The 13,813-nt window shown below is 50.3% G+C and overlaps 2 protein-coding genes and 1 non-coding gene across 3 annotated transcripts; 2 read left to right on the top strand and 1 right to left on the bottom strand.

Moving 5' to 3' along the window:
• Positions 1-310: 310 nt before the first annotated feature.
• CARD6 (caspase recruitment domain family member 6) lies at positions 311-6,250 on the bottom strand. Its single transcript, XM_045847950.1, has 3 exons — positions 5,803-6,250; positions 4,062-4,640; positions 311-3,229 (listed from the first exon to the last, which is right to left on the bottom strand). Exons 1-3 carry the CDS (start codon positions 6,137-6,139, stop codon positions 915-917), a joined length of 3,231 nt encoding a protein of 1,076 aa, XP_045703906.1. The 5' UTR covers positions 6,140-6,250; the 3' UTR covers positions 311-914.
• A 3,370-nt stretch (positions 6,251-9,620) lies between these two features.
• RPL37 (ribosomal protein L37) lies at positions 9,621-12,650 on the top strand. The gene is made up of 4 exons (XM_045847951.1): positions 9,621-9,777; positions 10,956-11,091; positions 11,332-11,416; positions 12,535-12,650. Exons 1-4 carry the CDS (start codon positions 9,775-9,777, stop codon positions 12,602-12,604), a joined length of 294 nt encoding a protein of 97 aa, XP_045703907.1. The 5' UTR covers positions 9,621-9,774; the 3' UTR covers positions 12,605-12,650.
• On the top strand, positions 12,373-12,452 carry LOC123825030. The gene has a single exon (XR_006786812.1). It is a non-coding gene; the product is annotated as a small nucleolar RNA SNORD72 (small nucleolar RNA).
• Positions 12,651-13,813: the final 1,163 nt, after the last annotated feature.

Below are 13,813 nucleotides of genomic sequence, written 5' to 3'. Positions count from 1 at the left end.
TTTAAATTAATATAGTACTTTTACTTAATGTTTCAAACTAGCAGAACTTAGCAGAATGTTTATGACAAAAATAAATCTAATAAATTAAAATGGTAAAACCTATGAATCTTAAGTTCTCTTAAACATTTCAAGGCTTTTAACAAACTTTATAAACAGATCTTAATTTTTTCATATTAAAAATAGCAACTCTAACATTAAAAATTTAATTATACATTTTAAGCTGGAATCATGAGGCTAATATATCAGATCCTCTAAGAATAAGCCAAATTATCTTACCTATTATAAATATTTAAAATATGAGTCATACACATAAAGTTGATAAAAAATAATTCATTTTATTGGTTGATAGTTCATTATTTCTATATGTAAGGATCAAGTGAGAGAGTTTTATTATCCAAGAAAATTGGGGCTGTAATTAGAAGCAAACTGATTATCCCAGACGAACAGGGTTATCTGCTTAGCAGCCAACGTTACATGAAAAAGTTTGACCGGGACACCTCTGGAGCAACCAACAATTAAGGCAATTTGACTGGCAACAGTGAGACAACCTGAGTCCTAGTGAATGATCACTTTGCAGTTCAAGATTCCAACCCCATTTTTCCCCACCCACATGGGGCTGCCTCACAGCCCTGGATGCAGGCTACCTATTACCTAATACTCAAGGTTGGATTCAATTAATGTATTATTTACTGCTTGGTTCTAGTCCTCATTCTTTTCATATTTTTCCCTCTTTGTTAGGGACACAGTTCTTCCAGATAGTTCAGGGATGTCCAGGTAGGCTGTGCACGTCTGTTTTCGGTGTCACGCTGACGACAGCAGTCTCTTAAGGTCGCTGCCACTCTTCCTCGAGTTGCTGCTGTGGGATCGGAATGGCCCAGGGGGAGAGAGTCTCACAGGTCTCTGGAGTGAGCACCTCAGGGCTTCCCACCCCTCTTGGGCCCGGCTCTTGAGTAGGATGTCTTAGCCTGTGAGTGGCTGGCTTGCGATGACTTGGGTTGAGTAGATCTGGGCTGAGGCCTAGACTGGGAGGCCTGGGGCTTGCGTGGCTGGGGCTGCGTGGGTTTGGATGGCGAGGATTTGGCCTGGGAGGGCTGGGGCTGTGTGGGTTTGGATGGCGAGGATTTGGCCTGGGAGGGCTGGGGCTGAGTGGGTTTTGTGTGAGTGGGTTTGGGTTGGGAGGACGTGGGTTGGGAGGGTTTGGGCTGGGGGTGCTGGTACTGGGATGGCTTGGGCTGACCAAACAGAGAGTTGGGTAAAAATGTGTTGTTGGACATGGGATGGGATCCCTTTTGGACAGCTGGATTTAAAGGCCCCCCTTGGGTCTTTGGCTTGAATCCTTGCTGAAAGGCGGGTCTTATGGGTCTTTGTATGACTCCTGCAGGTCGACAGGCTTGAGAGTGAGCATTCACGGTATGAGATGTTGTTCTCATAGGTTTTCCAGTGGCCTCAGTCGGCTGTGCTGCCTGGGGGTGGGCTTGCCTAGGCTGCGGCTTCCCAAATGGTCCTGTTGGCCGTGCGCCCAGGGGATGGGGGTGACGTATCCAGGGGGCCATTACAGCAGGCCTTTCACAAGCTCCCAAGGTCTGTGGTCTTCGAGGCCAGGCCTGTACATGCGGACTAACAGGTCTTAGCGGTCTCCCAAATAGTCCATGCACGTGATGTTTACGAGGGAATCTCGAAAATCTCATAAACCTTCCACCGGGACAAAATCTCGGGGGTTGGAAGTGCTGGACCCCAAAACTTCTACCTTGACCATGGGCCCATGAACTCTGAAAAGGTGAAGGATGGAACCACTTAGACTTCTGTCCTGCCCCAAAGTGGGAGCCCATAACCCACGGGGCTCTGAAAGGAACACGGTTGATGGGGAAGAAGCAGGAGTTCCACAGGTGAGGCCTGACCCCGGGGCCGAGGTGGATGTTCGCAGGAGCCGGGCTGCCCTCCCCTGCAGCTCCGAACCCTTTCGCTGGCAGCTCAGCTGTGCTTTCTGACGAGCTTTCCGGCTGCCTGTGTCCTTGTGTTCCCTCGTCTTCGGCGGCTCCAGCGCAGCTTTCACTAGGAGGGACTGGAACTCCGTCAGCGTCCTCCAAGTCTTGGTCCACCTGGATCCCCAGCTCTCTGGCCAGGGAGCCCATGTCCTCCACGGACACGCGTTGGAGGGAGGAGGACATCACGTCTCCGAGGGCAGTGTGGAGTCTCTGTATGTTCCCCCCTGTCTCCCCAGCCGCCTCCTCCTCCCAGAACAGTAGCTGGGATGGCCTCAACTTCAGGATCGTCTGGAAAATCTGGGCCTCTTCACTTTCCCTGGCCTGGGGACTGAGGACGAAATAGCATCTCTCCATGGCGGCTTCTCCTAAAAACAGGAGCAGGTCCCATTCCTTTTCACCTAGGCAGTCGGTGAAAAAAAACACGGCCGAGGACACTTCCATCAAGAAGCCAAATTGCACCCAAAACCTTTCGACATCTCCACGAAGGTTGGCCAAGGCAACAGGCTCTTGGGGAAAGGGGGCGTCCTCCTGTGGCCTGTCGCCGTCAGGAAAACACCACGCGATCTCCACCAGGCCGTCGGAGATCCGCCGGGGAGGCCCCGGCGCCGCCTCGTCCCGGTGGAGGAAGACGTGGCGTGGTTCCAGGTGGGCAGGGCTGAGCAGCGCGTTGAGGATTCTGGACTTGGAGATGCTACAGTCTCCCAGACGCACAAAAGAGATGACGGGCATCTTCACGCGAGCCAGAAACGCTTCCGTGTCCCCTGCAGGCCCCCCTAAAGCCCGCGCTGGCTGCTGCTTCGCCACGTCCCTCATGGCTCCCAGCATTAAGATGCTTCTGTTGTTCTCCGCATCCGGCAGCAGCAGGGGGAGCGCGAACTGGCATCGGCGCATGCTCGCCAGGACTTGGCGCTGCAAAGCGCCGTCTGAGCACAGCAGGGAGGCACAGAGCATGTCCAGGGGGTTGGGGGCGCCGACGTCTCTGATGGCCGTGTCCCCCCCGACGCCAGCTGGCCATTCCCCTCTGCTCTCCTCACTCACAGCGTCGTGTCTAAGGATTGACTCTGGAGCCGCCACCTCCAGGGCTTGAACTCTCACCAGGAAATTCCAGGCCAGGTCTGCCGGGGTCTCGGGGGTCCACTTACACCCTCGATCCAAGGAGAACTGTCTCACGGCATCTGGCGACAGCTTTCTGCTCCTGTCCAGGTTCAGACAGGACAGGACGTCTTTAAACACCTTTTTTCTTTCTGTGGGAAAGAAGGTAACTCGGTGAATGTCACTTTCACATTCGAAGTCCTTCCCTGACAGCTGTCAGAGGGAGCAGGGTGCAAACAGATGAAGGGGTTAAGCAAAAAAAAAAAAAAAACCCAAAAACTAAAACTACCCTCACAGAGGGACAGCAGTGTGGTCGTTGCCAGAGGGGAAGGAGAGGTGCGGGCGGCAGAAGAGGGTGAAGGGGGATGTACGGTGACAGAAGGAAACCTGGACCTGGGTGGTGAACACACTACAATACACAGATGATGTATGCCAGAGCTGTACCCCTGAAACCTATATAATTTTATTAACCAATGTCACTCCGATAAATTCACTAAAAATAAATGATACATTTTTTAAAAGGAAGAACGACTCTAATTGAAGAGTCTAGCATAGTTTTCTTCATCGAGGTGGCAATCGATATTTGGTAGACTGGATCGAGCCGAGTGAGAGTATTTTGAAATTGTCTCCACTTCCCACAAACTCCTCTCCTGCCTTCATTTCAACCGTGAGGCCCGTGATCGCCATATTCCCTTGGTTACAAAGGCGCTCAAACGACTGAAGAAACCGAATTTAAGGACGGGAAGGTAATGCCCAAAGTAAGTGGCTAGCGGCTTCTCGTCCGTGTAATGGGGGTGACGACAGCAACCGGTCAGCTGCGATCAATATCCATCTCTCCTTACCCTGCGCAGCGTCCGGGCCTGCTCCCCAGCAGCACCCACCTCTGGGGACAGCCTGCTTACAGCGGGCAAGGAACTGCTGAGACGCTGACATCTGGGGCCCTTCCTCCTCCCCTCTCCTAGTGGTCACCCATAGGTCCCATACCTTCCATCCTCTCCTCCTCCTCCGCCTCCTCCTCCTCCTGCTCCAACGGCAGGCCCGTGTCTGACTCCCCAGGACTCTGTTCTTCACCGGAGAGCTCTGTGGTGTCGGAATACGCAGAGTCCTCTTCGCCATCGTAGACCAGGTACTCTGGGGCACTGGGGTCCTCTTCCTCCACAGCGCTTGCTGCATCTCCAGAGCACATCCCTGACTCCAGACAGTCCTCCTCCCCTAAGTATAAAGAATCGTCGATCTCATCGTATCTCTGTCCATCCTGTAAATAGTTAACAGCTTCTGAAACTTCATATTCGACATCCTCCACTGAGCGTGGCAGTGGGGCCGCTGGTGTGTGGCCCTCCTCCGCCCCCGCCCCTGAGGGCCCAGCCGTCTCCCCATAACTGGTTTTCTTGTCCTCGAACGTCTCAGTCTCGGAGGGTTCCAAACCCAGGCGCTCTTTCTCCGCGAAGGGCACCGCGGGCTCAGAATCCCCAGGCTGTTTCTCTCCCGGGGAAAGTGGCTCTTCTGAAGTCTCGCTCGTACCCATGGATTGAAGAGGTTCTATGTCCTCATGTTTTAAACATTCTGAAAAGGAACAGGACAGTTTTAGGGGTTTTATTTTGGTTTTCAAATTAACACCCACAAAAAAGAAATTTTCTGTTTACTTGAGTTTCCGAGCATTCTCTCTCTTCTTTAATTCATTGGGAGGTGGAAATACCTACCACCCCCAACGTAAGTGGCAGGAAGTCAACTGTCGGAACCTTCTTTTCTCACTGGGGGAAAAAGTAGACCCCGCTCCTGCCTTGCTCAAAATTCCAAGTCTTTCATAGCAAAGACAAATCTCAACTGAGTGAAAAAAAATTAAATCTTATGAGCAGCATTTACTTGTGGATTTACTGTGACCCAAAACCAGCTCAGAATTCCGTGGGCCATTGCCGATAAAGTCCGATCCGAATGGTTTCTAATCAGCAAGCAAATAGCTCTAATTTAAAATAGTAAATCCTAGAAATAGTAAGACCTGGTTCTCTAAGCAGACAGGTCTTGTTCTACGTTGGGGACCATTAACATCAACCTTGGGATCTCTCACGCTGCCTCTGTCTTCTCTCACTCGCTCCCTGGATTCCCGCAGAAGGAGCTGCACTTGCTCCTGGTGGCGGTCCGCAGAACCGCTCAACAATCCATTCTGGAAGAATTGCCCCCTCATTTGCCACCAACTATCTCTGAACACTGAAAAATTAGCGTTAGAGTTGCTTCAGAAAACTAGGGTTCTGCTGGCATTCTCATCAGAGAAAAAAATGAAGAGAGCGACCCACCCTGTATATGGATTGTTTGCCCTGTATTTCCCAAATGTCTGCTCTAAGGGAAAGACGCAGCTCGTGGTTTGGGGACTGTTTATGTTCGTGAGTCCCCCGACTTGATAAAGAAATCCCTGCTGTGTCACCATGTACAGCAGTCTCTGCCCAGCTGTGAGTAATTCGGGGCATCCGTCGTGATCATGAGCAGTGTATACCAGCTCTGAAACAACTGCAAATGTTGGTTGCACTTTAAACAAAAAAATTATCATTCCCCGAAGTAAGATGCATTGTTCCCTGCTTTTTGAATCCCGGCCGCTTCCCCTGTATCATATTTCAGTGAAAAATTATCTCTGGGGGAAAAGACAAATGAAAATAACAAGTGATCATTGTCTTTTTTCAGGAAATCTGCCTCGTCCCTTTCACCCCTCAAAAAGCGTAGAAATTCAACTTACCGTGCCAGCTTAAGCCCCACGTTGTCGTCGCCGACTCTGGAAAAGTACTAAGTAAACATTGGAGAAAGTGCTGACAACTGGCTTCTCCCTTTTTCTGTACCAAAATCAACAACTTTCGACTTTTCTTCAGGGGATCTCTCATGTCCTCCAGCGTCTCATACTCGTCCTCAGAAATCAGCCTCCGAGAGGTCAGGGAATCTAAGACGGAATCAAGATCTTGCTGGAGGATTTCCAGCAACCTTTTCCGTTCTCTCTCTATAATCTCCGAGGGTGCACTCGGGGTAGCCATTGCTGGTGTTTTCTCCAGCCCAGGAACGGGAATACGAAGTTCTTCCATTGGGTAAAAACAAGCTGAGGTGGATCGGAGCAGCTGGCTGCTGCCACACGGCCCAAGGGGAAGGCCAGCTTCCCCTACGGGGCGGTGGAGGAGGAGCCCAAGAGAAGATCGGTGAGTTTGTCAGCTCCTGCAAAAATGGAGGAGCCAAAAAAAAAAAGTGGCAGGAAAGGGTAACCTGCAGACAGGAAAGTGCAAACAGAGGGGAGAGGAAAGCGAAAGGGAAACAGGCAGACGTGGTAACCGAGGCACGAAAGACTGACCAACCCACAGGAAACGGAGAAACTAAGACCGAGGAGGAACCAGCTGCTGGGGAAGCAGGAGGGAAGGAAGCCAGGTGTGATCAACATCAAACACCATGTCCTTGTCAGGGGCCCCCCTGTCTCCCGTTTTTTACAATCCAAAGGAATATTTTTACCAACTACTTTGTAAATGTAAGTTTTTTAGTAGCTCAAGGAACATGTTTAAGGAGGGAACGCCACCTCGTCCTATTTTGCTGTACAGTGCCAGTGCTTTTTTTAAAAGAGGTGAAATTGTTTGCTGGTTGTCTGCTCTTTGGTACAAGCAGAAGAAGTGGGGCAGTGAACAGGGGAGGCTCTGATGGTCTTGGGTGTCAGCTTAACATTCCGTTGATGGGGGCAAGGGCGTGTCCCATAATGCAAAGCACAGTAAATGGCAGTTTGGAGTCCGTCCTGCATGTAACGTGTCTTCAACATTTTAAATTTCTTCGACTCCCATGTTTTTGGTAGAATTGTTTCCTAAAGAAAACCACTCCTTGATCTTGGTTCTACGTGTCCAAATTTTGTGCACTCTGTAACGTCTTTGGTGTGGTTGTCCAATTTTCTTCATAAAGCTGTGCTGTGAAAGATTAAAACTTAGATTATGCCATGTATATGACATTAAATCGTGAATTCGTGGGACTATGATGTAACGGTATCAACATTTGAAGATATTGGTACCTGATATTCTATTTTTTATTTTTAGTTTTTTTAAAGATTTTATTTATTTACTTTCCAAGAGAGGGGAAGGAAGGGAGAGAGGAAGAGAAACATCAGTGTGGGAGAGATACATGGATTGGTTGCCTCTCATGCACCCCCAACTGTGGTCTCGGCCCACAACCCAGGCATGTGTCCTGACTGGGAATCAAACCAGCAAATTTTTGGTTTGCAGGCCGCCACTCAATCCACTGAGTCACACCAGCCAGGGTGAATGTCGGTATCTGGTATTCTATTAAGGAAAATTTGCCTCCAAATTTTAAGTTGGAAAGTCACGGGAATAACTGTTTAGAAAAAGAATCACAACTATATTTTAGGTTTGGGGTATGTCCGTATGTAGGTTAAAAGTTGTATGAAAATTGAAATGCCCATGTCCTTATCCTCAGAACAAGCGATAAAGTCTCAAGAAAGAAAAATGTTTACAAAGGGAAAGAAGAATTCTAGTTGGCAAAGGTGAACTATGTCAGTGCTGCCTGGTGTGGGAGACCTCCGACACTAACAGGCCGGGGCAGCGTGGCCGCCCAGCCCCGCGCCGGCCACACCCTGGCTCCTGCGGTTCTTTCATCTGCTCTTTCCCAGACCAGACTCAGTCTCCACCACTGGCCCCCAGGGGCCGCTCTGGGAAGTCTCCTTTGAACTTCAGATCGCACTAGGTATTCCCTGCTCTAAGCTCTATCTGTGATCATAAAAATGTGAATTGATAACTCTTTTTGAAGAGAAATCTGGCAATATGCAGCAATAAATAAATGTTGATAGAAAAAATATTCATACCCTTCAGTCCAGCAATTCCCCTGCTGGGAAATCTTCTGAAGGGAATGACCAGACAAATGCCCAAAGATGCATGCACAAGACTCTGTATTGCATGATTGTTTATAGTAACAGGAAATTGAAAGTAATAAAAATTTCCATAAATTGGGGGTTTGTGGAATAAATGTTAACACGTCAACAATGAAACACCAAAAAAAAGTGGTTAAAAAGAATGAAGTAAATCCTTACATCTTGACAAGTTGTGATACCCATGATGTATTGGTATAGAATACAGTAAGTTACAGATCCCATTTATGTTTTAAAAATATGTATATAAGCCCTGGCTGGCGTAGCTCAGTGGACTGAGCTCAGGCTGCGAACCAAAGCATCACAGGTTCGATTCCCAGTCAGGGCACATGCCTGGGTTGCAGGCCACGGGGTTGCAACCGCACATTGATGTTTCTCTCTCTCTCTCTCTCTTTCTCCCTCCCTTCCCTCTCTATAAATAAATAAATAAATAAATAAATAAATAAATAAAATATGTATATAGTGTATACATATAACATGCACACATAAATACACATTGTACTTGAAATAAGACAGCTAAGAGATACCCCGATTATAACACTGGTATCTCTGTGGATCGGTTACAGAGGGAGTCAAACTTCCTACTTTAAACATTACCATTTAATATGTTACTTTTTTGGCTCTTATTAGCAAACTTTATTTTGATTAAAAAAAAACTAGTTGGTCTTTATTCAGTGATGCAGTTCCTAAGAACCTGAAAACAATCTGAAATAAGGCTCAACAGAAGTCTGGATGAATAATCTGGAGTATTTTACATGTGGACAAAAAAAGGGGGGTTTTACCGAAGGTAACCCCACAGGGTCATCGGAGCTTAAATTCCTAGCTGGACAGGTCATGGTGGGTGGTCAAGCCCCAGGCATGTAACTTTCAGTGAAGGTTTGTCTTTGTTTCTATTCGCAGCGCCTACTGTTCATGTGACAAAATTAAGCCTGATTCCTCCAGTTCACCTTGTTCTGCCAGCGCTTAGTCAATTAATTACCTTTGCTGACAATTCACATTAGCAGGTAGCATTGGTTTGCTTTAGAAAGCACATAATAGGGTTATTCGGGATCATTTTTCCCTACACTTTTTCAATGTTTGGATAGTTCATCGTCTTGCGGGGGACTTTGATGGGGAAAGGTTAACAACTGGATTCACATTAATCGAGGTGTGGGAACCACCCATTTCGAAACTATTTGGAACGGGTTTCCCGAGTGCAGGCTCCCGGAGCCTACCCAAAGCTGCCCAATCGGATTTCTTCACGCTGCGATGCGGGACACTACCCTCAAGATCCGCGTGGGTAGTCAAAACTCGACCTGTAAATTACTACAGTTTTCTAACATCATTTGCTCGGTTTTTAGATTCTGAGTCGCCTCGCTCCTCGCAGCGACCTCTCAGAGAAGCTTCCGGCGAGAGGGAAAAGGACCCCGAAGAACCCGGTTTCTCCGCATCGGGATCCTAGTCCCTTTACGCGGAGTCCGCGGCGCGTACCGCCGGGAGGGACAGCTTCACACTCCAGGTTCCCCACCAGCTCGGGACCGCGCTCGGCGACGCGGCCACAGCTCTGGCTGAAAACGCGCGAAGGCCCAAAGGCGGCTCCAGCAGCAGAGGCTCCAGCACCACAAAGCTCCGAGTTTCGGCCCCACCCGCCAGCCGCGAGCTGAAACTCCCACCGGCCCCGCCCACCCCTTAAACACACCGTAGTGACGGACCCTTGAGGACGCTGCACCGCGCCCCGCCGGAAGTACTCCCCAGAGCGGAAGCTTTTCAGCGCGATATAGCGGAAGTGTCTTCTCTTCCGGTCTCTTTGGTCACGGCGGCAGAGGCGAGATGGTGAGTTGGTGGCAAGGCCTCTTCGAATCGCCCCCCATCCGTGTCCCCAGCGCCACGCTCCTTGCTCTCCGTGGGAGTGCCGGCAAGGCTGCCGATCATGGGAGCGGGTGGGCAGGGAAGGGACGCGCTGTGGCCCTCCCGGAGCAGGAGAGTGGCTCCTAACGCTACCTGGGGTGCCGAGCCTGCGGTCTTGGAACTGGAGCCGCTGTAGATCCCTCGCTGCAGGCTGAGCTTTGGTGTCCGCACCGCCCTGCCCTCGGGTGGGCATTAGAGGAAGAAGCTGGCTTCGGGGCGCCTCGCTCTGGAGGAGAGTGGTTTTGTGGGGTCGGTGGTGCTTGGCGGGCGCCCTTAGGTGTGTGAGTGAGGAGGGTAGGGAGGAGAACCACATTTCGTCTTTTGCCTTTTCCCCGCTAAAATGTGGCAGGTTTCGAAGCACAGCAACTCCTGCGGGAAGCTTTAGATAAAATGTGAAATGCAGGTAGTGGTTTTGGATCGAACCTCTAAGAAAAGTGAACTGCGTTGGCCAGAAAGTTCCTATGTTTTTTTTTTCCCGTCCTGGTGGTTTGAGTCGTGCTTAGCTGTCTTTAACTTTATGTATGCAAAGCAGTTTTGTTAGATTGTGTTGTGTCAGGTGTCATCTCAAAGTGCATTTTAAAATGGTCAAAATGACTGAGTTTTTGTGCAGCTATTTTAATAGTGACGATGAAAAGAAAATAACATTTTTGGCGTATTGTGGTTTATTTCAAGAGAGGTAAAAATGCAGCTGAAACGCAAAAAAAAAATTGTGCAGTGTGTGGCGGAGGTGCTGTGACCGATTAAATGTGTCCGAAGTGGTTTCTGAAGTTTCTTGGCCATGTTGACATTTTGGCCAAATTCATTCCTTGCTGCGGGGCTGGCTCATGCATTGGGAGACGTTTAGCAGCACCCCTGGCCTCTACCCCCTGGAAGCCAATAGCGGGAGAGAGCCGACATACTCAAGATATCCAAATAATAAAAGTTATTGGTAAGAACGAAGAAAAATGTCTTATTATATGGCGAAACGACACGAACTTTCTGGCCAGCCCGAGGGTAACTTCAGCCCCTGTGACCGTGGTAAAGCTCGCCTCTGCTCCAGCGTCTTTACGGGAAGCGCGCGCCGACTGCTGTGTTTCACAATTGTTTGTCCCCTTGGCTCACAGACGAAAGGGACGTCGTCGTTCGGCAAGCGCCGCAACAAGACGCACACGCTGTGCCGCCGCTGCGGCTCCAAGGCCTACCACCTGCAGAAGTCCACCTGCGGCAAGTGCGGCTACCCCGCCAAGCGGAAGAGAAAGTGTGAGTTCACCTTTTCCCAGGCGGACTGGGCGTTGGGATGCATCTCGGGGTCGGGAACGGTACTGCTGGCGCCGCTCCTGGGGGCTGCTTTGGGACCTTCTTGGGGGGTGCCTCCCGTGAAGGTGTGAGCCTGCGTGCCCGTGAAGCTGATTGAAAACCCAGGGGAGGCTCTTACCTGGATGGACCAGTGGTGCCTGCAAGGTGTCCCGGGAAACCATTCACCCGAGTTTTGTGTTTTAGATAACTGGAGTGCCAAGGCCAAGCGACGAAACACTACCGGGACCGGTCGCATGAGGCACCTGAAGATCGTGTACCGCAGATTCAGGTACAGCCTCTCTGTTGCGGTCGTTGTGGGCCCTGCGAGCTTGGACGAGAATCGTCTCGGTCACTTACTGGTGTGCGGGAAGGGTGCTGCCCTGGTGGGCGGGGGAGGGGTGTGCGGAGGTGCTTTCTGCCACCATAGCCTTCAGATCTGTTGAGCCTGGGTTTTGCTAAAAGACAGTATTGTGCGGATGAGGTCTGCAGCCAGACCTTCAGTTCCGTGGCTTTGGGGGGTCCGCTGTAGCAAGCTGTCTGTCATAGTTGCTTCTGCATTTGTATAAGGAGGAACTTTTACTTCTGTTAGAAAGGCAGAGGTTTCAGCCCCAACCTAGGCTTACAAACTGCTTTTCAAGCATTGGCCCATCTGAGGTCTCAACATAGGCGGTTCTTTGTTGTGAGCAGCAGTGGAGGATGTTAAGCAGAATCCCCGGCTGCTGCTCCCCACTCGGTTCCAGATTTTGTAATTGTCAGAGATCAGGAGGCGGGCTTTGTGAACACGGACGGCACCCTGGGATGTGCCTGCGCTGGTGTGCTGCGGCTTCACACCATCGTGCGGTGGTGCGGCTCCCTGTGGACCCGTCTGCTACTGCGGCGGAGGGGTTCGGGGCCTTCTGGGCCTCACTTCACGGGTCTTCCCGAGGGCTACGACCACAGTACACTTGGCTTCGAATAGGTGTGACTGTTGAGTGAGTTAGACTGTAAAACATGTCGAGCAGTTTAGAAACTACCTGCCATTAAACACGTGCGTTTTCTTTCCTTGCTTAAAGGACAGTAGTTAAAGCTGCTTCGTAGCAAAGGGACCTGTTTTCACAAGTGCCTTGGGTCTCCTCACAGGTGGCAGGGAAATCCCAGTCCGGTGATCAGTAAAACCAAGTGCATTGTTGAGTTTATTTTTCAAGTGCAGTTTACTACCCCAAAAATAGATGCCGTGAAGCAGAAGGGTATAAAAAAAACTATTGCAGCTTATCGATGATGTTGTAAAAATAAATGTCTGAACATATGAATTCATTATTGATTTCAGCATTTAACTGAGATAAGCTCATTAAAAATCTGTTTTAGCAAAAAGTAAAACGTCTCTCTGAGGTTGCTGAAGTAACGGTTCTTGTCTTTGACGTGGTGCAGGCATGGATTCCGTGAAGGGACGACACCCAAACCCAAGAGGGCAGCTGTCGCGGCGTCCAGCTCATCCTGAGGATTTCGCTGATTAGTCCCACAATAAATGCTGGTGTCCAAAAGTGTCTGGTGTGCTGAGGGGTTTTCAGTCCACTCGGAGCCTCAGCGAATTAGAGGTTTGGGGACAGGACGACTCAATATCAGGTTTACTTGTCAAGCGGTGGTTTTGCAGCTCTGACCTCTGACCTGGGTTGGGATACTGCTTAGGAGGACGAGAAACCAGCAGAATTCCAGGATTGCTTCGAGCAAACAGCACTGTGGGTGACATGAAGAATGTAGTGAGAGGTAAAGTAGCACGGAGTGTGAGGCTTGTATGCATATTTAACATGGTAGAGTAAATGAAAGCATAGATTACTTCTTTTAGTAACATTCCCCTGCTGCAGTGTATGGCTTTGGGGAGTGGTTGTCCAGTCCTGTACAGAAGGGCTTGAGTGTCCATGAGAACATGAGGGTTGAGGGTCAGATGGATTCTGTCTTAACTCGCCCCAGCATCCAAAATGCTCGCTTGGCGTCTGGCGCACAGGCTGTGTGTGAGGTTTGAGTGGGAAGCCGACCCACCCGCTGGGTGTGTGAGTCTGGGGCCCCGTGCAGACACCACGGGCTGGGGCGGGGAGTAACGGAAAGCCAGGCAGAAACTGGTCTCTGGTGGAGCATTTTTAGCCCTCCACTGGGTGGGGGGGGGGTTCTGTGTTAGAGTGCTCCGGGATTTTTGCTGCGCTTTCCCCGTTTTGGTGGCCTGTCGCCGAAGAGTTTTTTGAAGTGAGCCGGGGCAGCTCCGCCGGCCTGCCGAGCCGGGGCGTGGGAGGCTGAGGACACAAGTGCCGGGACGGTCACCACGAAGTAGTGAAGCGGCCGAACTGCTCTGCAGCCTCGCCTGGCCTTGCAAGGGCTCTGGTCCTCGCTGCCTCCCCGGTTTTCCCTTCACTGCGCTCCGGAGTGCACAGAAGCCCCCGCTCATCTGAATCTACGCTCGGCTTCCTAGCATTCGAAACAGTATTTTGGCCTGATCCAGCTGAGATGTGACTTGCTCTTAGGAGCTTTCTGAAATCCCTGTAGTGCTGATGGCAGAGTCCTGTATGGTGGAGGGGACTGTGGAGATAGGTAGTCTTCAATGTGGACTAAATGGTAGGCTTTGTGGCAAATGGGCACTGGCCTGAAGACCTATGGACCTGCCGGATCCCGGGTCAGGAAGAGAAACTGGCACAGTGGAGGTAAGGTGAGGGGCAGT

The sequence above is a fragment of the Phyllostomus hastatus genome, unplaced genomic scaffold (genome assembly GCF_019186645.2).
Source record: "Phyllostomus hastatus isolate PE091 unplaced genomic scaffold, TTU_PhHast_1.1 phas_contig_58, whole genome shotgun sequence".
In the NCBI taxonomy this organism is placed as follows: domain Eukaryota; kingdom Metazoa; phylum Chordata; class Mammalia; order Chiroptera; family Phyllostomidae; genus Phyllostomus; species Phyllostomus hastatus.
The sequence above is the reverse complement of the archived record's forward strand: the minus strand, read 5'-3'. Positions and strand labels throughout refer to the sequence as shown.